Source organism: Rhamphochromis sp. 'chilingali' (genome assembly GCF_963969265.1).
Source record: "Rhamphochromis sp. 'chilingali' genome assembly, chromosome: 1".
NCBI lineage: Eukaryota > Metazoa > Chordata > Actinopteri > Cichliformes > Cichlidae > Rhamphochromis > Rhamphochromis sp. 'chilingali'.
The window spans coordinates 21,613,508-21,639,542 of NC_137929.1; the positions used below are offsets into that span (position 1 = coordinate 21,613,508).

At 40.3% G+C, this 26,035-nt stretch overlaps 1 protein-coding gene across 1 annotated transcript in view; it reads right to left on the minus strand.

The window, feature by feature from the left end:
* The window catches only part of nrxn2b (neurexin 2b), a 660,624-nt gene extending 637,762 nt beyond the window's left edge, over positions 1-22,862 (minus strand). Inside the window, exon 1 of the mRNA XM_080898453.1 lies at positions 22,020-22,862. Within this exon, the coding sequence (XP_080754579.1) occupies positions 22,020-22,731 (712 nt within the window). The 5' untranslated portion in view covers positions 22,732-22,862. The remainder of the gene's footprint in view (positions 1-22,019) is intronic.
* Between the last annotated feature and the right edge of the window lie 3,173 nt (positions 22,863-26,035).

Here is a 26,035-nt window from a genome sequence, read left to right on the forward strand (position 1 = left end):
CTTATTCCTGCGTCTTTTGTGATCTTACAAAGCTTCAAACGACGCGTCGACTATTAAATCAGTCGTCGACAATTTTGATAGTCGACGTAATCGTGACTAGTCGACTAATCGTGGCAGCCCTAATACATAGGCAGAGGAGTAAAACAACACAGGGAGACACTCCTTCTGCACCTTTGCTGTCCCTTTTATTTTGTTATTATTTTCATGCCATCTGTCAGCCACAACGCAGAATTCACACTAAAGGCTTCAAACTGAGAGCCGCACTCTCCACATATATCCTCAGTTTTCTGCATCTCCATAGACACACATGCTGGAAAGATAGTGTGCTACCCCACGGCATCGACAATGTGAGCCTCAAGCTGTTCCACTTTCCTTGACAAATATCACCTCAGGTAATTCATCAGAAACATAAGCCCATTCTTAAATCTTAAAATGACTCTACCACCAACATACTGTCTTAAAGCATATTTCTGTCCAACAAGCAGCCAAGTAGTCAACGTGTCGTTCTAATTACAGCTAAAAGGTCATGGATACAGACTCAACTTAACCCTTGTATCCTTTTCTGTGTTTTGTAATTAATAAACCTTCAAGTAAAATACATTTTGTGTTGCTAGGACAGTATGCTCAAGCTTGTTCATGTTTTTTATCACTGTGTCAGTTAAGCACTGCCCTGTAGCCTTCAACGTTCAGGAAGTAAGCCAGACTCGTCAAGTTGCTGCAAAGACAAAAGCAAAATTCAATTTTGTGCAAGGATTTTTAGATTTATAATTCATGTGCTGTTCTAGAACCAGAACAATTTTATCATACTATCACAGTTCTTCAGTAAGCACAATTATTCTATTAAACGCTCCTCGTGTCAAACTGAAAGAAGCTTAAAATAGAATTTAAAAAAGTCAAGTTTTATTCTCTGTGTTATGAAGTCTGATTCTGTGCTGATGAGCCACAGGTAACAACAGCTTGCAACTTGAGTGACGGCATTACAGCAGCAGGCACATCAGCAATCAGACTTCATTTCCGAGTAATTTGGTGTTGCCGGAGCTGTATTAACTCCATAGGCGGTCCCGTCTGTTTGGAAGGCTAAATTAATAAATAAATGTCATAGACCTGGTCCAGATCACAAGAGATCTATAAAGTAATCACGAATGTCACCCTACTTATGCAGAAATCCAAACTGATGGCACCTTAGTTCATTTAGGTGGTCTCAAAAGGCCAATTGAGGTCCCATGTGTTGTGATCAAGGCCTCTATTTCACATGTGTGTGTGCAGTGCAGGGTAATTTGCACCTGTATTTACACTCACATGCTCAGTTGTGGCTATGAGATAGCATCAGAACCTTCTGTCCCACATATATCAATATTGTCATATTCTAGTAACATGGGTCTTTGGCTTGTTTAGAAGGGAGATTACAGTGTTTATTATAAGACCAACTGGCAGGTGTTTGATTGGAGTTCAAAGGGGGTGGGGGAGTGGGGGAATAGTAAAGGGGAGCCCATGGTCTCTGTTAACAGGAAAGTCTTCTGAGTCTTGCTTTGGTCCAAACACTCATCTATACTTTCACACCCTTTTTACCATGGCCATTTTCCCAAAGCCTTCCCTGCCTCACCATGTTTCTGACTGAATGCACAAACAAGATGTCCAGGACAGAGCCACAGGGGGTCATCTGATACATGTAGTTGAAAGGATTTCTTATCAGCGACAACACAGTGCAAAATTATTTTCACCAGCAGCCTAAGGTTACAAAACAAAGGCGGCTGACTGAGACTATGAGTATTCAGCTTTATCAGTATTTTTTTTAGTCTCTCTCTTGATCGTTCAACACATGAGTACAATAAATCAAGCTTGTGTTTGGTTTCTTAAGTTTTTAGTGCGGTGGACCCCAAGAAAGCACAACCTGACAATACATCAAGCTGCTGTGCCACAATAACAAGAACGATGAACACAACAAAGTCCTTTCAGAAAGGACCAGAAATGAATGTTGATAAATGATTTAATGAAACATTAATGGAAAATATATGATGATTATGTGTAGGTAAGTGTGACAGGTAAGTGTGTACTTCTCTTGGTGGGGAATTTGATGGGGGGAAAAACATGAATCTTCTTCTTCCAGTGTAAAAACTGGAAGAAGTAAAATGCATAGAGAGTGGAATCAGCAACTGTATTAGAATACAAGATAGTGCTGAAGTGGTTCTGGACAGTAATAAATATTGAAAGGACAAACTATAACTCATATGAACATCAAGTTAATGATATAAAGTCAAAATTATCAACAGTAGAAGTGGATATGAGCAGTGGCGTGTCTAGAAAATTTTTGTTGGGGGGGCCAGGTAGGGGCACAGATTTGGAGAAGGGTGGCAGATGTAATTGGCAGATAATGTTAAAAACAATTCTACCAACCATTAACCATAATTCAATAATCCTATAAACCTAATAACCGAATGCACTTTTAACTCTTATTAGAATGAGATTTTAACCACTACAGTGCAAAGTTTTTAGATACTGCATTGATAAAGTACAAGAGATACAATCAGTCAGTGTTTATTCAGCAGTCAAGGACATCAATATTTGCATAGTATTTTTACTGACATGTAGAGCACATATGTTTTGGGCAAAAACATTTTTGAATATTAAAATACGAACATTTTTAACATACAATTGGCAAATTAGCTAATGCCAATGCAAAACCAATGCCTGTTAAAAAAAAGAAGATAATCTTCTCACAAACTGGTGTTTGATTTTGAAACAGGAAAAAAGTGGGGAAACAAATAAAAAGACTAAAATTTGAATAAAACCTGAAAGCAAGTAAATACTTTATATGCTGCCTTATGGTAAACTTTGGTAATATTGATCAAGAACAACACTGGCTGATGATGAAATACAGTCAGCTGGCATGGTGACACTGCCAGTATTAACCTGCAGGGCTGGACTGGGACAAAAAAATTGGGCATTTTCACTACAGACCGGCCCACCAGGTATTAAAGCCATAAAGCCTTTGAATGAAAACAAATGCTGTTGTGACAGTGATGTATACTGTCTTTTTGGTATATGTATGATTTCTATACATTTTAAAAACTGATAAAAACATTGTTCGCAAGATTCAGATAATTATTTAATAAAAGCTAAATATTTTACATGAGAATAAAAAAGAAAAGTATTTCTTTTTGCCCCCCTCTCCCTGTTAATGCCCTACCTGCCCCCCTGGAAACACTTTGCTAGACCCGCCCCTGCACAGTTACCAGTTGTCAGCTACGTAAAAAAGGATCCTGGTGTTATTTGTCTCTCAGAAACAGTTCATAACTTCCCTTCAACTCATTCATGTCACCTAAAAGGTAAACCTGTTTCTCCATCACCTGTTCAGCTCTGATGATCCAGTAAGGACATCTCCTGGTTTCATCTTCACGTTTCCCTCTCACCACATATCCAAACCGACATCATGACCAGCAGCTTTACAGCTGTGGCTCCAGCAAACATCAGCTGATAGTAGAAATTAATATTAAATAAATTCTAACAACAGCTGATCAAGCTTAAACGTGTTGCTGTTGTTTAGCGCGACATCCGCTGGTTTCCTCTTTCTGGCGCAAAGTGGGCGATAAACAAACAAGAGAGCCGATCAGCTGATCATTGATCAGTTTCATGATTGAAGTAGCAATAGAAGAGGCAGCTGTAAAGAGAGAATAACTCCAGCTTTGTGTCTTTTTCCATCCTAGCTGAAGTACGGGACAAACTGTGTCTCTTCTCAGCTCAATACAAAATGCATAATATTTTCTCTGAATGAGGGACCATTCCATTTTTTAAGGAGCTGTTGGCAACTCTACTAACTAACCTTATGAATAAAATAAAGTTCACTATCAGTAACATCATAGCGAACAGCTGTATAAACTCGTCATGCTAGCTCACGCAGTATGAGGTATTGTAACTGACTGTAAAAAGTCAGCACAACGAAAATAAACTGCACCTAAACTTGGTTTATATCTGACCCAGATAGACTGCAGGTCATAACTTCTTACCTGAAGTTCAGTTCACCTGACACTCGGACCGGTGTTCCAGATCTACTGGCGTTTAGATCAACTGGCGTTGGTCGAACAGATGTGTGGCAGTCTTGCGTTTCAGTAGCTCCTACCGACAAACCAGCAAAAAAAACGCCAAATGTGTCATCTGTGACACTTGTGAGGTTGTCTCAAACACACTCCGTCAGTCTTGATGCTGTTGAACAACAAAATGTTTAAAAATGTGGCGAGTTTACCTGGTGATATCCTCGTGCGCGACGCGATCGCGAAAACAGCAAACAAGTAACACCACGCCGTTGTTGTTCACGGGACAGCAAGAGTAAACGATCGGGAGACTCTTGTCGTCGTTATCGTTCCCCTCGCACGGTTTATTTCTCCGAATTCAGCGTTTTTGCTTCACAACTACAGCGAGCAGTTTACTTTGTGCACTAACATGGACTCGAGTCAACCAGCGCCACCTCTGGCCAAGTGCCACAGCCTACAGCCAGATCAACCTGTGACACATCTGCACCACGTTTGAATTCGTGTCATGCACATTTGTACCTTTCAATTGTGTCTGTTTGTGCGTCATGCAAATAAACCTTTGGAAAGAATGAAATGATATCATATATTCCTTATTGGCCTACATTTGTACAAAATTCCAAATTATATACACAAAGTCATAGAAATCACCACTCCAATTGGTCATCATGATTTTAATATTCTCTTTTTCCATAACAATGAAATACGCCTTGGACAAATATGACACATCAATATTTCATTAGTGTCGTCACATCACATCCTGTAAGCATCGTCTGTCTGTGTCTTTTCCCTGAAAATGAATATTTCCAGCCAATATAGGCAATTCATCAACATGGCTGGAGTTATATACAGTCTGTATAAGTGTGGTTAATCTAATGAAGATTTGTAAGGAGACGGCAGTTACTGTGAATTCACAGCAGTTACACAGTGATTAGTAATAAACAGCCAGTGAGAGTGAGTGGATATGACTGTTCCCACCACTAACACATGACCATAGGCCACTACTAGATTAACTTGTGACACATCTGCACCTGCTGCTATGATCACATTGAGTAGAGGCTGAGTGGCTGCACTTACCCCTGGTACATCCAAATCTACCCACAAACATGTTGAAAGATGCAATGCCAGCAATGTGGATTGTCAACACTGAAAACAATCAGTAAGCAAAGACAACAGGGATCACTTTTTTCTGTTTATTTAGCACCCACAACATTTGTAGTCGCCTTCTGCACAAGGGAAGTCCACACACACCGTGTGGTACCACTTTCCACAGAAGGTGCAATCTGCAAGATTGAATGAGATTGTCAGGGTCATTGTCTGACTGTTTATTACTAATCACTGTGTAACTGCTGTACATTCACAGTAACTGCCATCTCCTTACAAATGTTTATTAGATTGACCACACTTATGCAGACTGTATATCACAACCAACTCTAACATGTTTGTTTGCAGAGGGAAGACACAGGCAGACTATGCTAACGACATGTGATGTTACAACACTGGTGAAATATTAGTGTGTTCACGACATTTTTCGTATGGGCAAAAGTATTGATATCAGGATGGTGATTCTTATGTGTATGTCATTTGGCATTTTGTACAAATGTAGGCTGATAATAAATACATGATATCATTTCATTCATTTCAAAGGTTTATTTGCATGACGCACAAACAGACACAATTGAAAGGTACAAATGTGCATGACACGAATTCAAACGTGGTGCAGATGTGTGTCACAGGTTGATCTGGCTGTAGGCTGTGGCACGTGGCCAGAGGTGGCGCTGGTTGACTCGAGTCCATGTTAGTGCACAAAGTAAACTGCACGCTGTAGTTGTGAAGCAAAAACGCTGAATTCGGAGAAATAAACCGTGCGAGGGGAACGATAACGACGACAAGAGTCTCCCGATCGTTTACTCTTGCTGTCCCGTGAACAACAACGGCGTGGTGTTACTTGTTTGCTGTTTTCGCGATCGCGTCGCGCATGAGGATATCACCAGGTAAACTCGCCACATTTTTAAACATTTTGTTGTTCAACAGCATCAAGACTGACGGAGTGTGTTTGAGATAACCTCACAAGTGTCACAGATGACACATTTGGCGTTTTTTTGCTGGTTTGTCGGTAGGAGCTACTGAAACGCAAGACTGCCACACATCTGTTCGACCAACGCCAGTTGATCTAAACGCCAGTAGATCTGGAACACCGGCGGCCGCCTCGGGTCTCTCCTCCTGCCTCACCTTCCCTCATCCACCTGTTGCCTCTGTGGAAGCTCCGCCATAGCCACCACCAAACAACTGAGTTATTTTTACACATCGGCCAGCATCTGGCCAATCCACCACCTCTCATAAATAAGTCACCAGCCCACGTGCAAATGTCCGATGACTAGTCCAGCTATGTTAACTTGTTAATCTTTTGCCGAAAAAATGTTTTCTGCGGTGCCGTCTTTCGTGCTTGGCTCTCCTACCTTTGCTAACATGATGCGCATAGTGCAGAAGCCGGTGCTGCATTCACTTACCCTCGGATATCTGAGCTTCACTGTGAAACCATAATCGTACATTTGATATTTCATTAAATTTTATTGTTTTAGCTTCGGGGTGGCACCTGGGGTGGCCAGTCTGGTTGGGGGGGTGGCCTGTGCCCCCCCAGGCCACCCTGCTGGACACGCCATTGGATATGAGACAGAAATTATTCACTATCAATGGCCTATGGCGTTCTTTGATTCCATGACCAAAATCTATCAAATAAAGTTGTAATAAACAATATTACTCGAGTTTAACTCAATACTAAATATGACCTGAAATTAAAAGGAATCAATTATTGCAAATGTAAATTTTTCATGTAAATGATCCTGTCTTCCAAATTATTAAATACGTGGTTTTGAATCCTTGTTCCATTTTCAGATCAAAATTATATGAAGAGAGCTTTAAATTGATAATTACTTTGTTGTATTGCACTCCTGTTATTGCTGAGTGTGAAGTCAACAGCAGCAAATAATCACAGTGGCATATTAAGATATATAGCTTATATTTTAGAAAAAACTATTTGAAGTCTTAAATTACTGTAATACTTGTAAAACTAGTACCACAACGCAACTAATACATGCATTCATTCCTACTGCTATAAAAAAGAGAAAGGAAAGAAAAAATGTATTTTAAGTTGGCAAACAGTATCTTTCAGATTACATAGGGCTGGGCGATAGGGCCTAAAATTCATATCGGGATATAATTTGAAGCCGTTAAAAACGGTCTAAATTCTTTCATCTTTAATTAAATCATCAGCGTTGCTGCTTTATCGGGTGTAACAATTAAGTTTTACATCCATGCATCCATGAAAACAGAATTTATTAAATTTAACGGAGTTAGAAGTTAACAGGAAGTTAGCTCGCTAGTTTCCACCTAAACATTTCATACCATGTTCTGACTGAGAGATTTTTGAAACTAATTAAAACGCACAGCTCTGGTACCACTTCGAACATAAATGAAGACAGAAAACTAAACAGCAGTGGCATTTGCAGGGTTACTGAAGATGGACTGCCTGGTATATAATGTTGTGCTACGTGATTGCTAGCGACACAGCTATGTTAGCATAACATTAGCACAGTGAAGCTGGAGGATGAACGGATGAGCCAACATTTTTTCCACTCGATAAAAGTTAACGTGAGGGATTCTGGTGGTTAGAGACAAATGCAATCGCATAGCAGGATGCTATAAACAGGCCAAACTTCAGTCAGGAGAACAACTGAGATCATTCATCCACAATACGAGGTTAGTTATTAATATACTGCAACAACAAGGGAACAGAACAGCTGCGAGAGAATTCAACATTAATGAATCAATGTTACGTTAAGTGGAGGAAGCGCAGTTTTTGGCTTTCCCCATATTTCAAAAGTGCTTCATCTCTTTGCTATGACTGTAGCCCGCCATAATTGGCAGATGATAATGGTTTTAGCCGCTGCGATGCTTTCGACCAAAACAGGCGCAGCTTGATGACATCATCAACATGCGCTATCGCGATAGAGCGATATAGTCAAAATCTCTATCGTTGGCCAAATTTATATTGTTTCTATCGTATATCGTTTATATCGCCCATCCCTAAGTTTACAAATGACAAATTGCAGAGACACAACATATCTGACTGAGTGGATGCAGGTACTTCTTTTCTAGATTCTTCAGCCTCTGGGAAGCTGTTAATTAACAGTTTACACAAAGACAGGAGACCTTAAAGCTGGAAAAAAAGAAAGAAAATCAAGCCTAATTGCATAAAGCTTTGCCCCAAGTACTCAAAAATCTATGCTTATGAAATTTAAAGCAATTGATATGAGTACATTAGGATAACAATACTGGATAATCAACACAGTAAAACAAGTTATTGATTTGCTTTGTTGTTGTGTTAGAGAAGCAGCCTGAATGTACTGCACAGTGAATAATGCTCAATTTGACCCGATATAAACACAATTTAAAATCAAATAAAGTTTTGCATATTATGGCTGTTTTATTTCTAAATGATGTACATCATGTTTGTATATCACATGTGGAAACTCAGTGCACTAAACAATTGTTTATTGCAGTAAGCCAAAAGCAAAGGTTACCTTCACAGAGACATTTTTTTTGTTTTGTTTTGTTTGGGTTCTACAGTTCTGTGATAATGGGGATGGATAGCAAGTGACAGGTGACAAGGGTGTGTGAGCCCGACTTCCCACTCAATTTTGTACTCGCACAGTGACAGCTGGGGTAGAGAGCAAGCTTTAATTGCATGTGATGGACAATCATACTGGCAGGGACCTTCAAACCAGTAGAGGATCACTGGGAAAAGGGCAAAGAAAAAAGTGGGCTGGAAACATCAGAGTGGCATCCTCCCTGAAAACCATTCGCCTGATTGCACCCACCCCATATACATCTACCACCCCACTGCATCATACAAGTCAAAACAAACATGAGCTGCGTGTGCACAACACTCACTGACTCCTTTGAGTCAGGCAACCTAACCTCACACTTTAATCCAGCTTGCTTGCTTAATGCTTGCTTTTTTGCTTCTGCAAGCAGAGGCAATCTGCATAAGGGAATTCATACGGTGCGCAAAATGGAAGGAATTAGGGGATTAGGGATTTAAGGAAATCTCTCATCTGGAGCAATTGTTACTACATTTTCCTTTTTTTCTCATTTTTAATCACCAAAGACAAATTAAACACTGGATCAGAATCAGTTATTGGACTGCAGACTGATATATGATGGTCCTTTGCTCAAAAAGGAAAAATAAAACATGAAAGCAAAATGTAAGAAGAGACCGTGGCAAGAGAGACTGAGATAAGCAACATCCTTCAAAGTAAAAGGAAGTGAGCTATATTAGGACCTTATGCCTAAATAGGGAAATTTTGCTTTGCTGTCCATTCAAGGAAGCTGGGAATCTATCAACCAAAGAATACAGGCCCAGGAGCATGTATCCTTTGAACTTGGGATTGCTCAACCAGGAAAATGGTTTTACACAGTTGAGTGTTGAAAAAAAACATGTGGATGAGTAGCAGAGACCGAAAAAAAGCACGGTTACACGGGTGGATGTGGCAGTAAAGAAAGCAAGATGGCAAGATTTCTGTTCATATAGCAATTATTAGGCATGGGGGAGAAATAAAGACAAAATAATAGTTTTCTTGTATTTTTCTACACAGTGACTGAAATTGTTCAACTGGAATACTTCATTTTATTAGCATCATCATGGCTTTACTCAAAATGTGACATGTGATTTCACATATACCTGCAGTCAAAGGTTGCATAATCAGGTTGTAGGTCTGTTTGGAACATCCAGTATGTACTACATCTTATTGTTTTTTGGGTTTTTTTTGCCATTTTGTAGTCCGCTTTCAATTATCAAATGTAGATGGAATTACTGTGCACTAAAAACACACCGAAGTGCAGCATATACAGAAGCTGTACTCGATCATCTTCTGTCTATCTTCTGGAAGATGATGAGGTGCACCAAACTGCAAATGCAATTTCCTTAGCACATGAAGCATCCAGTGAACTATACTCTCTATCTGCACACAACCCATGATAATTGAGCGACAGCTTCTTTAGAATTAGTTGAATGCTTAATTAGTATGTATTACTACATGGTAAAAACTGTATTTATTATCTTTTGCCATGTTTTTCTAGTTGGATGCAACAAATTTTAGTTTGTTTTAGATTTGCATTCACTACAAAGACCATGCACCATGGTGGATCAGCAATTAGTAGTAGCCCATACAGCTTCAGCATTCTAAAATATAAAAAGCTTACAGTACTGTACTTGTTTGAGACATAACATTTTAACAACACAAGTATAGATAACCCCCCCTCCCAAAATGGTTTGTTCCAGCTTGGCTCTCCCCTACCCTGGCTCTTGCTGCGTTGCTGCCAGAGCGATGGTGGCTGAGACACAGCGGAGCAGAGGTGGAAGTGCCTGGCTTAAAACAGGACATATTAGCTGCATTTAACCTTCAGTTACCCTTTATATAGTTAGGTAGCAGTCAGACCATGTTTCTTTTTAGCTGAAAAACATTACATCCAGGTAACCTGCCGGGTTGAAAACGTGTTTCCCGACGATGTTTGCTACCCTACAATCTGTCCTGCTCTGTAGTAAAATCAGCGATATTTGACCGTCCTGTTGCTCCCATTGAAATGTATACAGCCTATTTAAAATCTAAAACTTAACATTGTCCGTAGCCTACTGTTGTTACCACTGTCCTGTTTGAAATGTAATGAGAGAAACTGGTTATTTTGTCATATGTGCATGTGCCGATATTGAACCTGAGGTACCAACTAGCTAACTGACTGGATGCCCATTAACCTTATAACTCCTGGTGTGTGTGTGTGTGTGTGTGTGTGTGTGTGTGCAGAGAGACAGCCAGGTTCATAATGGATATGAGGAAGTTTTTTTCAAAAAAAGGAGCCACATTCACGTAAAAGTGTAAGAACAAATGATCCATCAATAAAGGATAATGTTGGATCAGTGCTTCAATATTTATATCTTTTATTAGATGTACATGTCGTTTGGTTATTTGCCTTTTGGTTGAAAGTACAATGAGCGGGTGGAGGGAGGTTTGGAGTCTTCTCCCACCCCCATTCTCTGCGGCCTGCTGGAGCGGGAGGGCTAGTAGGAGGAGTTGGCCGTCCGACTGCGGTCTGGGGTGTGGGGCCTCCCTGCTGCTGCGGAGTCGGGGCGGTCTGCCTCTCCCCACCGCAGGGAAAAGGGTAACACCACCTGGGTCTGGGTGCAATTCCCCCCTCCAGGGGCAAGGGTACCTAGACCCGGTTTGTAGAGTACGCTTGGGGAGTGTGATTGTGTGTACAGCGTCTCTTTATGTCTGTCTCCACGTTGGTTGAGTGTGGAGTGAGTGCATATGAGAGCATGAGGGTGGGAATGGATGTTTGTGTCTGTGTGTGCCTGTATGTCTGTGTCTATATGTCAGGTTGGGTATCAGACGCCACCTCTCTGGGGACACCTCAGGCCCTCCAAGGTTTGGAGGCCTATCTCCACCCACCACCACTTCCCCTGCCGGTGGCGGACTCCCTCAGGTGTCGGTGTGTTGGTGGTTCTTTGTGTCTGGGGGTGGGCGTCCGGGTGCACACCGGCTCACTCCTTGGCGGCCGCTTGTCGGGGCCTGGGGCCTGGGGCTCGCTCGGGCCCCTTTGGAGGTGGGGTGCCCCCGGCCTCTCGGCCTAGGGCTCGGTCACTCAGGCGCAGCTGGGGGCCGGCGGAGCTCACGGGCGCGTCACTGCAACTCCCCCTGACTTCTGCTCCGCGGCTGCTGGGCGAGCCCTCATCTGGGACTCTCCTCAGCTCTTACTGGGACAGTGGCGCGGCTGCCCCTCTGTTGGTCTTCCATGGTCTCTTGTGTTCTGGGGGCCTCTGGATGTCTGGAGTTTTGATCTCCTCCATACCCGCTTCACACCCTGGAGGACGGGGCTGTGGCCCCCCCCACACTCCCTAGCAGATCATTACATGGAGAAACCTTTGGAATGCAAGCATGCTGATCCACACAGGTATGCACACATGGGTATTCACAGACGCAGACTAAAGCTTTCTTGGCTGCTGCCTCAAAGCACACTGTGCGCTGTCTATCTTGCGTACTGCACAATATCGTTTATTACTTAGTAAATACTGATATCTATGACTAGCTAGTTTATTGTGATGGTGCTTTGTTTTCTCTATTATTATGTTGCTCTTTGTTGTTTGCTGTCTCCTCTGTTTGTTTTTGTTTGTTTGTTTTTTTTTGTTTTTTTTTTCTCCATACAGGTGACCCAGGAGTTTTTTTTTTTTCTCTCTCTTCCCCCCCCTTCTCACCGTCTCTTCTCCCCTTTGGTTTTCTTTCTTTCTCTCCCCCTCTTTCTCTCATTCATTCCCCCTGTCCTATTTATTAAAAAAAAAAAAAAAAAAAAAAAATGACAAAGGATGAACTGAAGCTCTGCCATCACGTAATGTCGCATACTGCTGTTTCTGATGTCATTTAAAAAAAAAAGAAAAAAAAAAAAAAAAGAAAGTACAATGAGAGACGACTTTTATTAGTGCTCTTAATAGTGTGTTTTTTAATCTAATTGAATACAATCTATTTGTGTATGATTGTCAGTCCAAAGAGGGAGAGAGGAAAGAGGGGAACATGAGGACAAAGTACAAGATCAGGAAGAACCAGGTAAGAAAACAGACAGGAAATAGTTAAAGCTGTTTGGTCAAAGCTGCTATACAGCATCTGCAAAACAAACTGGGTTGTCAGCCCTGGCACTGCATTACCATATTGAACTTCAGTCAGAGGAAGTCACGGTTGCCAAAAACTTTTTGAAGCTCAAGAGAGAGGCTGGTGCCATCCCAGATATGTTAACATTGTACAATCTTCTGGATAATCAGATCTTCCCCACACTGAAAACTATTATTCAGGTTGCCCTAACAAACCCAGTTAGCAGCTGTAGCTGTGAAAGGTCTTTTAGTGTTTTGAGTCAGCTCCATACCTGGCTGAGAAGGACCATGGGTCAAAGCAGACTCCAGCACCTGGCTGTGATGTCAGAAAGAGATGCTTGAGAGACTTGACCACCAAAATGTGATAGATTTACCAACCTCAAGGTGAGGCGACATAGGTTAAAAGAAAAGGAAAAATCTGCAGAGCCATAGTAGTATCGGCAGTAAAGATCTTTTCATACATTGTATACATTGTACCAAAGGCCAAGGTGTCTCCATTTTTCAATTTTTTAATAATATTTTGTACATTTCAAGGACTCTTCTATTGTTGGAGTGTATTTTTATGTGTCTGTATTGTATTATACATACACTTTAAAAGTGAATCTCTGTCCAAAAAATGCACTCAGTTTACTTTTTACTCAATATGAGCATCATTCATTATTCTCCTGCAGTAATTAAGGTTAGGATATGTATTTTTTTTTTCAAATTCCAATCCATTCTTCTTTGGCAGCATTTAAATAACCTTTATCAGATTTGATGTTTTTGTTACAGACTTTTCAAAAAAAGTGTTTTGCTTTTCTTTCACAAATGTGGAGATTAAATTGTGTTAAAATGTACAAAACAGTGATATCATGTTTTGTGACGAGGACCCAGGCACAGAGAGACTTTATGAATTTAAGAATCTTATGATTTAATAAAGAAATTTGCAGACTTGCACAGAGAGGGTAAAATTATGATGACTGATAATGGAAATGAAGACAACAGACGATGAGGACAGGGAGGAACAGGGGTTTAAATGCACCAAGGAGACAGTCAGAGGGAACTTGGGACAACTGGAGACATTTAAGGATGCAGGGACTGACAGACGGGGAAGAAGTCTCATGGTGATGAGTAAAGTTTACCTTGCCTGGATGGGCAGCTCTCTGGGTGCTCAGCACCCCCAAAGCTCTGATCCTAGAATCCCCCCTGAGCCCACACCTGTCCCACATCGTGTTTCATGTTTCAATAGTTTTAGTAACCAATCAGAAAACAGCTCATAAATTCTTTCCACCACAGAAGTCTACACAATGTGTTTGTGGTCTGCTTTTGTGCAGAAAAAAGGCACAAGTATGTAGACTCTACAAGCTTGCAAGGGAAAAAAAACCCTAAAATGTCTCAAGACATTCTTGAGTCCTTTGCATGTTTTTCCCATCCGGTTAGTAGAGCCATTATTTTTTAGGAATTTGTAATGGTAGATTACCATTTGATTTACCTTCCTTTCTCCTTTTCATGAAGGTAAGGTTTTATAATTTGATTCGTTAATTGTAATTTGGTCATCTTTATTATATTTCCCAGATAAATTTGTTTGCTTGTTATTTTGGCCTCCGCATGGCCAAAAGATTCACCATAGCTCTATCAATTTGAAAATAAGTCTTGGGACCCTGGAATGACAGGTCAATTTATCAGATATTTTTAAATAAGTCCACATTAACAATCTTCTTCTGAAATTGCAGCCATTTTGGAAAATTGACACTGTAATTAGGAAACTTTGTTTTACTAAATCTAAAAGCAATACAACTCAATATAAAATACATGAAAGTATTTCTAGAATCTAACCTGTCCATATCGCAATAACAAGACAAAGTAAAATTACAAAGTGGAGGGGAGGAAGTCAGATACAATCATAGCGACTGCTGCTCTGCAAAGACCTTGTCCCGACAGTGCACAGCAGCAGCAGAAACAGCAGAGAGGCAACAGAGCAGCTTTGATAAACACCAACAAAATCTCAGCAATCAAATCCAGTGGAGACTTGAAGCATGTATTGCTTCATTTCACCTTATCAGTCTTGTTGGTTTGGTGTAGGCCTAAGTTTAGTCAGCCTCTGTTGTTACAGCTAGACATGTACCTGATAAGGTTATCTATGGAACCTCTTCAAGCGACCTTACAGGGTACAGCCCTCTCATTAGCACTATACTTATTTATGTATACAGGACAAGATAATTGGGATATCAATTATCAGTCAGTGAGCCCCCACCATCCCAACCACACTCACTCCCCCTCATCCCTCTGTGTGTGCCAGTGGGAGGCACAATTATCACCATGATGTATGACTCTCTATCATGTCCTCTGCTCTTTGCTCCAGGCTCATTGTGTCACCATCCAAACACAACTTTTACCTTAGAATTCAAGGTCTAAACATGCTCAGCTCTTAACTGTGATTTTTTTAATTAATCCTTCCTGTATTGTATACAGCATATAGAATGGTGTGAGATCTGAATGCAGTACAATATAATATGTAATACAACTGGAATATAGAATTATTGATCAAACACACCAATATATATATATCCTATGTACCTTAAATGTCGATCCTAAACGACAAAAATTACAGGTTAGATGTGTATTTTTTGGTCATTATCACTAGTCATACCGACATTGATTGGGCTTAATATTGTTACAGTGGTACAGAAAAGATATTCAGAATAACATTAACCATACATGTCTGTGTCATATATGAGCAAAGTGAAAAGGCTTTGTTGTTTCACTTCACAATATTCACATATTTAGTTTTTACGTTAGGTTACACCAAATAATTGTCCGAAAAAGTATAGAAGTAGGGGAAAACCTTTAAATAATGGCATTGTGCATATACTATTCTGAGTAGTGCTCCTCCAAATTGACTGTTAGTAAATCTTGAGTGGATGGTACATGTTTTAATTGGTCTTATTCACACTAGTTGTATGGATACACACTCACTTTATGTATGTACGGATACACTCTGTTTTGCCTTTGAAGTAACATCACTGACCGTTTTCACCCAATCACTGAAAATATACTTGAATGACCAAACACAGGTTAATAGGTATAGGTAACAATATCTCGATTGTTGAGTTTTTCTTGATAGCTTAAAATTTCTTTAGGGGGAAGAAAATGTATGTTCTGCCTTTTATAACTTAAACTGAATATTACGGTTGTAAACTGCCCTAGTGGTTGCTTTGTAATATGGGTTTGACTACTTTGGGAAAGAAAAAATGAAAACGTGAAAAAATCAAAGATGGCGGAAAGTGATACCGTAATGTTATCGTTCTAAGCTGATACGGACCTTAAAATGTTGTTGCCTTGGACAAGATATGTCTGTAAGTCTGAGTGACAGTAAAATAATTATCATCTTTTGTTTTGTGTAAAAATGGTACGATAATTTGTACATTGAAAGTTTTATCTTGTTAGCTTGCAGTAAGAGTGTAACAAGCTAGTTTACAATGTTAGTTAGCTAATACAGTATCTTGTACTTTCAGATTTACGATGGTCAAAGAGAAGGCAATGGTCAGAGGCCATTCTTCAATAAATCAGCGCAAAAAGGAAAATAAGTCTGGTTATTGAAGCATGTTATCTCGCTGTCTAGCTGGTGAAACTAAGAAACTCAGGGGAAGGACAGCACAATGTACAAAAAATAAAGAAATGAATAAATGGAGAGATATCTTTTCACCACAGGTCTGATGACTTTATCACAAACAATGTTTTCTTAGTAAAGTCAAAAGTTTAGAGAAACTCATAAATGTTTTGAGTCAAACTATTTTGACTTTTCAGGCCGCTTTCCCTTTCTTTCAGTGTACAAGACTTTCACCTTTTTCTCTCTCTCTCTCTTCCTCACCCTGCAGCTAGAGGCTCGCCTGAGGTCACAGCTTGCGTTAAGATGGGGGTATGCAGGGTCCAGGCACGTTAACTGTGGTGCTTCTCAGAGACTCAGGTTTCTGCTTTAATCCAACATGTATAATAAAAAGTGATGATGGAGGTAAATTAGAGTCCAGAGAGCAGTAATAATCTAAGCAGCTGTTTTTCAACAATTTTCTATTTGGCACTTCCAAATAGAGACATGTGGACATAGAGTGGTATATACACATGCTGTGTATAGTTGACTACCAAAAACGGCTAACATCCGATTTTGCGTGATGTTAAATATCATTTCTTGTCAGAGGCTAATAAAACAACAACATATGGCCGAATTTTGTAGCATTTTCACATCAAAATCTCATCCTTCTCCAGTGAAACCAACAAACTTTTGCCAACTTTTGCCTAATCTACACAATCTGACTTACAGAGGCAGCACATTAGCAGAGTTAACATAGTCCTTCTTTGGTATATTTAACTGGCATTCAAGTGCAGTACTGTAGGGAGGCCATGAACATTTGAGCTACAAGGATCCACATGAAAATTCAAAACTGCTTCAGGATGCCAGTGTAAAATTCCACGTCACATTATCTAGCCTGCTGTACATACCTGCTGTAAAAACAAGCAATGTGTTTCCATTAGTGGGACATCTGAGGAACCCCTATCTGGCACATTTGCAACAAAGATCAATAATTTCCATATTCCTGTACTATTTACAGGCTTGATCTTATTCTGAAGTCCAGTTTGTTCCAAGAAGGAAGAATCTTATGAAGAATGTATGCCATGCAGAATTCATTCCTTTTCAATGAATTCTAATGAGGGTTCTGACTATGGTCCATTTATAACAGGGGTGTCAAACTCAAATACACAGTGGGCCAAAATTCAAAACTGGAACAAAGTCGCGGGCTAACGTTAATATTTATTGAAATATATTTATTCCTCCAGATATAAGAATGAATCTTTTCTTATGGACTCAAACACATTTTGCTAAAAAACTGAATATGGAACAAGCAAAGCTTAATACTAAACAATGTATATATTAGCTGTATAATACCAGTAGGCCAGCTCTGATAGTAATTTGTTATGGCTTCGCGGGCCAAATGTAATTAGGCTGCGGGCCAAATTTGGCCCGCGGGCCAGAGTTTGACACCTATGATTTATAAGTTCTAACAGCTTAAGTCTGTCACGTTAGCTAGCAATTTTCACTCTATGTCAAACACCTTTCAAGTTAAGAGCAAATCCAGTCTCAGGGTAACCTGAAAACTCTTCAGATTTTGCTGTGTAAATTAATGGAACAACAATCATTTTCACAAAGTAATTTAACCTCTCATTACTGTGAGCTCAGCTTTTTTGCCCTACAACGCCATTTGAAGGTCAACACACGAACAAAGCCAAGGTCAGCACAGATTCTAAAACCAGTTTAATTACAACCCCAATGGTAAATTATAAAATACAATTATAGGAAGTGCAGTATATTTCTGTCCTTTATGTACTGCAAATAAAGCACAGAAATGTTTCAGCGTGTTTGTTAGCCCAGTCCTTAGTATTTAGCATTTAGTAAGCCATTTTTGAGGCAAAATGTGAATTTTTGCTTTGACATCAAGTCAATTAAAAAAAAAAAATGAGGCTGTTTTTTTATGATGTCCACCTTCATCCCTCATTCTGTCTGATCAACCTTAACCTGAACAATTTTGATGCAAATGAGTGAAAATACTAAAGTGCCAGACGTAGATGAAGGCAGCTAAGAGCTGTGTTAGATCACTGGTATTCAAATCAATGCAACAGGAGATACAGACTCTACAAAGCAGAGGAATAACATAAAACATACTGTGCTTAAGGGAATTGAAATGGCACAACCTTTCTGGATTACAAAACCTCAGCTGTCACATCTCATTTTCAGATTTTACAGATTGAACTTTAAACCAACATTCATCAAAGGATTCAAAAGTCTGGGCACGAATATTTTCGCAGTGAATTAGACCTGGATAATAAATGTTTTCACTTATTTGTTCACACTGCATTATTACAGGGTGTCAAAGTGTTAACACTGAATATTCAAATATCAATTTTTGCAAAATATTTGACAAGATATGACACTGCATATCATTGCAGTCATTGAGCTTTCTGACACTGCTCAAGAGTTCTTCTCTGTACTGGATACAATCACCAGTTGCTGGGGAAAAATGTGTATTCACCTGCTGGCTGGCAGTGGTTCTTTTTTTTTTCACTGATTTTGCCTAGCAAGAGCCTTGCTAGGCAAAATCAGTGAAAAAAAAAGTGATTACTGCAATTGCTAGCAGATTGTTATAACTAGCTTAGGTTTTTCATGTTTGCCTACAAGTACTCCCTTACTTCTAGCCAACTGGTAGTACAACTTGAAAAAGTGCAATGCAAACCACAAAAGGAAACATGGCACACTTTGCATGCACACTTTGCACTTTGAATCACCTTGTTGTTGAATTGTGCTATACAAATAAACTTGCCTTGCCTTGCCTTTTAAGTTCTACATCAGTGCTGCAGCCAACATGTTTCAAAAAGTGCAACTTTTATTTAAAGGCAGTCTCCAGTTTGAGTTGCACTTTTCAGCTTCAACACAGGTTGGAGAGTAGCTGGCTTGTGTTGACTTGTTGACTTGTCAATGGCATGGCATTACATAGCTGATAGATGAGAGATGATCTGCCCCTGGGCAATGCTGGACACATCGCAATCATCGGACGCGTTCATCTAATTTTTCTGATTGTTTTTGTCTCAGGTGAAGGAACATATTTCTTTTAGTTCAGAATTAGTTTCTATTCCTTTTACCAAATTTAGTGGTCTGTCAAATACCATACTTTGCAGAACTAAACCTGCCCAACCTTTAATACAACTATAGCGATAGAGCTGAAGCAATTCTTAGAGAAAAAGTTTAACAGTTAAGATGGTCTACAACAACACAAACAGCTTCATAATTAAAACGGTTTGCTTGTCAGATATCTATGTGACAAACAGTAACGGAAAACCTCACCCATAATGTTATCTTTGTTTTCTTTGCAGCCAATGCAAAACAGAAATGAACTAACTGTCTTAAATAATGTAGATCGCAATATTACATGTTTTAATATTGTGCAGAATCATTGCTGGCATCTTGTGCTGGTTATTTTATGTTCTGAGGATAATCAAAAAGCACATCACAGATCAACTAGACCAATAACTGTATTGCAAGTGCCATGTCTTATCATTAAAAAATTTCCCACGGATTGATACATTCATCCTCTCTAAGGAGAGCAGACAGCAGCTCCCTAAAATATCAAGAAAAAAAAGGAAAAAAATCTTTCCTTTGACACGGCCCCTTCACCACTGAGCTAACACAGTGAGACATGGATTTGTTAGTGCAGACATCTAAAGGGCCTTAAAACTGACTGAAAGTGAGAGTGAAAGACCTTTACATTCCCACCCACGTGTTAGATGAAAGGAGTAAATACACCGCTGCACTGGCAGTCAGCCATAATGACCCAATTTACGGTCCTCAAACCAAAGAACATCTCTGGAAATAAATTAAGCCTGAGCAAATGAAAATCTTCATGTTACGCTCCTCATTCTTGCTCTCTTCTCCATTTCTCACGACTGCAATCGCTCTCTCCACAAATTCCTTGTTCTGATTCTCTCCTCCTTACCTCAATCTCTATTCTCTCCCTCTATCTTACTCTCTCCATTTCAAAAGGACAAATGCTTCCTGCAGTCACTGTAGCACTGCATTGGTATTCTGCTCTCAATTTAGCTAAGAGCAAGGCAGCAGTATCTACTTGCTGCAACCAAACAGCAATCTGACACAGGCCACAGAAACAGAAAGCGAGAAAAGTCTTGAAGAATTGAAGGAACCGTGAAATATGAGAGGGAGACTGGAAGGAAGAGACAGACCGACTTATACGGCTGTCCAGCAGTGACATCATTTGCTGTGCTATAGGGTCACTAAAGAGCAAAAGCTCATCTGCATTAATTAAAGGCTTCTGTTCGGCTTTTTGCAGAGAACAAAAGCAGCACAGTAGAGCTTTTTAAGCTATCTGAGACCGCTCCAAACTTACACTAACCCTACATCAAAATAAATCAAAAGCTTTGATCTAACATGCAAATTTTATTCTTATTACTTCAGATCTATCAAAAGCTGGACTCGAGTAAAACATTTTGTTTGGGTTGATTTCCTTTTTCAGCACCGTCAAAGCTTATCTGCGAGCGCCACAAAAGTCTAAAGCATCAAACAACTGTCACATAACTTGGCAAAACAGTTATCGACCTTTTCAACATGCTGTAATTACAAGTGATTTCATCATGCAGGACCAGGTAGAAACTACTAAGTCAAATGATTATTTTAAAGGTTACAAAGCAATAATAGACCATAGTGATAACGGTAGTGAAGACCACTCATCCTGCATTACAGGTGATCAAGATACAAAATAAGTTCTGATGGCTGCATAGAGAGTGAGAGAATTCCCAAGCAAGGTGTAGAGATGCAGACAGGATGAAAGAAATAGGGCAGAGATAAGTGAAGGGGGAGGGATGTCAGGAGTAGGAAGTGCTGACAGCGGGTAAAGGTGAAAGAGAGATAAGTTGAGTAAGGGAGCAAATTCGAGAGAGACATGGAGGGGAGAGGGGTGATGAGAGGTGGAAAGTCCAGATAGACTTGAGAAGAGGTGGTAGGAGGTGAATGAAAGATATGCTACTGGATGCTGAGAAAAAGACATGGAAGAATGTGAAGGAGAAGAAAAAACATAGATATGGAAATGGGATGTGTCAGTGAAGGAGGGAGCCAGAGGTTTAAAACAGAACTGAATTTGACATGAGTTGACAGCATATGAGCATATCCCAAGAGCAAATGAAAGCAAGAGCAGCAGAGACAACAGGCTTGGAAAGAAAGAAAGAAAGAAAGAAAGAAAGAAAGAAAGAAAGAAAGAAAGAAAGAAAGAAAGAAATTCACTAAAAAACAGACGAGAAGAAAGCCAGCTGAAATAGCAGACCTTCAATGTGTGATCTTAAACGTGAAATATTCAGCAGCTTTGATGTTAAATATTGTTTCTGAATAAGTCCCTGCTGAAATCAAAGCTGCACCTGTGCCATGTCTGCAACTCTTGTATGACTCACATAATCCCTAAAAAGAGTGATCTTCTTCAGCAGTTCAATCTTTAAATGAGGTTCTTAAAATACTGAATGAGAGAACACTGAAAGATCATGCACACTTTCAGAAATCTATTCACAAAGTTCCACACCCTCCTCCTTTTGAGCCCTCACTGCATCAGCACCTCCTTCATCAAACATTGTTAGAAGAGACTTTCGACAGCCTAAACAGTGAAATGAGGTCCCAGACCTCTCTGCAAGACTCTGACTTGAACTAACCGCAGATTTTGCACTGCAATTATAAAACAAAGACAAATACAAGAGTTATGATGGTGCCTTACCTTCCTTGCAGTACTTTCCTTTGAAGCGAGTGTGGGTGCAGTCACAGTGAACTTCTCCATACTGAATAGAACAAAACCCTCCATTGAAGCATGGGTTCTGTTTGGTGCAGAGGTACTCCAGGTCGCTCTGAATACCCTGGCTATTGAGCAAAGTAGGAGGCATCTCTCCCACCTTCAGATTGGAGATCAAGCCCTGGAAGAGTGGTTCATACTTCACTGTGCTGGATGTCAGTGCAGACAGTCGCACGTCAGGTGGTATCCCACCTACAAACAGGTCACTGACCACAGCCATTTCCCTCCTCTTTGACTTGACCTCTGCCACTTTTGTTTCCCCATCTACCATTAGCATGGTCTCACGGAAGTTGCGGGTAAGCAAGACCATGTGCCAGCGGTCGTCATTCACCCGTATCTCCATGTGTACGGTGGCTGGCTCTGCACAGTGGATGGCAAAGCGCAACTGGAGGCGCCCACCAGCAATCAACAGCTCCAAGAAGTCGCAATTACCGCCATCGTCCAGGTAGAGTACCAAGGCTTTGCTGATGTTGGTCTTGAGACTGAAGCTCAGCTCACCCACTGATCCAGCTTCCCAGCGCCCATAACGTGCCCACTGGCCAGGCGCCCCACTGAATTCCAACATATTCACTGTAGTGAGCAGGCTGAAGAGGGCCAGAGGCCACACGGGCAAATACAGGATTCTTAACCCCCTTGTCATGCTCAAAGTTCTGATGTGTCCCCCTTCTTTCTTAATGCTGTAGGTCTAATGAGCAACAGCTCTCTCTTCACTGAGGAAAAAAGACTGTAATATAAACAGGAATATAAACAAGAAGTATCATATAGTACTGAATTCGGTTATAAAAGTCAATGGGTAAGCAATCCTCACAGGTGCTCTACTACAATTTGCCTGACCAATAAGCACTTTTTTCTCCTCTCTCTAGTGTTAATTCTTCTCCTTATCCTGATTCTCTCCTTCGTCTCTCCATCAGTTGGTGCCTCTGGGACTGAGGAATAGGGGGAGAATAAAAGAGGGGGAATATGATAATTTCAACACAGTTGTTTCTTCAAAAGCCTCTTTGTCTATCCTGGACCAAAAATAGAATGTTCCTCTCTCAAATCCAGATCTCGGAGCAATTTCCAGGAAATTTGAGCTGCTGCCAGAAGCTTGGGGGTGGGGTGGGGGGAAGATTGTGATCTTTCTTCAGGAGGAGAGCAAGTAGAAGAAAATGAGCAAAAGAGGAAGGGAGCTTTATAGTAGACGGGTATCAGAGCCTGCTGGTGTCTGCTTGAGCATTTGATGTGCTCATCATTTTCAGTTTAATGCCATTCTTCTCCTTAAACTCACAGAACACAAAGATTTACGCAGGTATGGGTTCCATGACTGTGATGGGTGCTGGCAATCTGGGAGAAACAAGAACAACAAAAAGACAGAACCGTCAGTTACATGCAAACACTTTACATTTCAAATTAGTTGGTAAGCAATTAGCCTGATAGCCTTAATAGATATTTGATATGGTATTTCATTTTTTGCTTTGCCTACAGTTTTGCACACCATATTCTATATTTAATAATCCCTACACTTTTTTTCAGTTCAAAGCTGACACTTCAAAAAAGTTTGCCTACAGCCATCTAAGTAAGTTTAGCAATTGTGTGGCTCCATACATCCCAAAAGACCCTGAATAAAAGAAATGTCTTATTTCATCTGCTTGATTCTTTGATATCCAGTAAAGAAAGTTGCCATCCACACGCAACACACACGCAACATAAGGTTTTCAACAGAATGAGGTAATATTTGATAAATCACAGCCCCCCATAGTGGTGCACACACACTTTACGGATATGCATATGCAAACACACACATCATTAAATCAAATGCAATTCAGATCGGAGTGCTGGAGAGTCAATAGCTATCTGAATAGCTGGTCTTGACCCTGGGGCTTGACCTAATCCCTAGCCATTAATTCTTAAGTGAGATTTAATTTCAATATCATACAGTCTGCAATTAAAGCTAGGCTCACCCCTGCTCGTGCTCCCTTGTGCTATCCTGCCTCGCTTCAAAGTGACAACAGAGATGATATTGGCATACATGAGGAGGAGCGAAGAAGAGTGAGTGAAATACAGTGAAAGGGAGAGCTGCTACACTACAACCATGATCTCCAAAGGTCAAAGCTTAACATCAGTGGAAAAAGATTAGGGAGACTAGAGGGAAAAGAGAGCTGTATGATACAGCAGAGGGAGGAAAACAAGTAAAGACGGGACCATTTTTGTTTGGAAGACGACACACTGATAACACGACAAATGAATGCTGCCTTTAGATGGCTTTTGTGAGGTTATATTTGTAACATGGGTGTTACAAAGTGTCGCTGGAAGGGTGGGACATTGCATCACATATGTGAAAAAGCACAATGCATTACTAGGTTATGCATGCAAAACATAATTCTGATATCAGTCATATTTGGTTATTTTTTCTATTATCTACCTTTCTAAATTTATGCCCAAAATGTCGAGTGCAGAGCTTCTTTACATGTCAATGAGTTTCTGACAGAAAAGGCTAAAGATATACGTAATGCTTTATGATTGCAGCTTTTCACAAATCTCATATGTATACATAAGACACCAAACACATGGCTAACTGTAAGTCTAGATGTTGTTAAATGCAAAGCACAGTGAGACAAAATGTCTACAAGTATGTGGCAGGCACACCATCCCTCTAGGAGTGATAAATTGAGGCTGGTTTATTTTGGTCTCACCAAAATAAACGTCTCCGAGACGGCGCTCTGTATCAGTATTTCAATACATTCTTTTCTCTTTTGCAAGAATATACACATAAGTATGTTCACTACACAATAATCACTTTATTAGAAGTAGAAACAATCTTATGTGCAAGCATGTATATTAATTGGTTTATGCATTATATGTACATTTTATACAATGACATGTACAAGGGAACATTAAATAGATATTTAGTTTGAGAGTTTACATTCGTGCACCATTATGGGTACATAGCACAAAAACATTTCCTGGCCAAGAGATTTTTCTGTCTTGTTGGAGAGTTTCTACCACCAAAGACAACCAAACATTCCTTGCATTTCTTACTGCTGCGTTTATGAAGGTTACCACGCTGATAGTCAACATATCCTCTACGCTTTCTCTTTTTGCTTATTATATGATCTTAGCTGGCTTGCCTGACTGTACTGTTAAATCCCAAGGACACTGAGGAAACACAGCAAGTCTCAAGAGGTAACTAGAGCTCAGAGAATTGTACCATGCGCTTGTGATTGATTCAGGTTGCACATGCAGCTGTTTGGATTTAGCAAAGCTACTGTCCCTATGTGACTGTGCAGTGTTACGCTGAAGTGTGTGTAATCTACTAATTTCGGGACCTGCATCTGTTTCTTTTCAAATACTCCTCAGTGGCTCTCTCCATGGCACTTAAACCCATTGTTTTAACAAAGACAAAATCAGCCTTAGTCAGTTCCAGTTAAAAAAATATGGTTTACTATTGTTTTAATAGAATGCTTGCTTGATATCCCCCTGGCTAAAAAATCCAAACTAAGCTACAGCAATATACTAGACTTAAAACACAGTCTGTACCAAGTCTCATACACCCTGATCTTACTTAATTTGTACAAAAAGTAGAACCTCTACAACTCCCAGAACGTCTACACGGTCATGTAAGCCAGCACTGACCCATTTCCTCGCAGATTAACCCATGGGAATGTTTCTACTATCTTGACAAAAATTCTACCTCAGCACTGCTAAGGGTGTCTGGCTTAAATCACACTACAGTAGAGGTTTGTGGTGGAGGTGTGGTCCCTGGCTCAGGTGCAGGGGAGGGGTGGTGCAGTGAGCTTATGGGGGCAGTGCTGGGCATTCTGCTGAGGCCACAGGTGGTGACGCTCCCACCACCTGGGACATTTACAAAGGTAGTCAAAGGTTTGATAGCTACCAACAACAGAAAACCAAGCCAGTTCCATTGGAGTACTGAATCAAACTGAATGGCGAAAGAACACAAACCATAA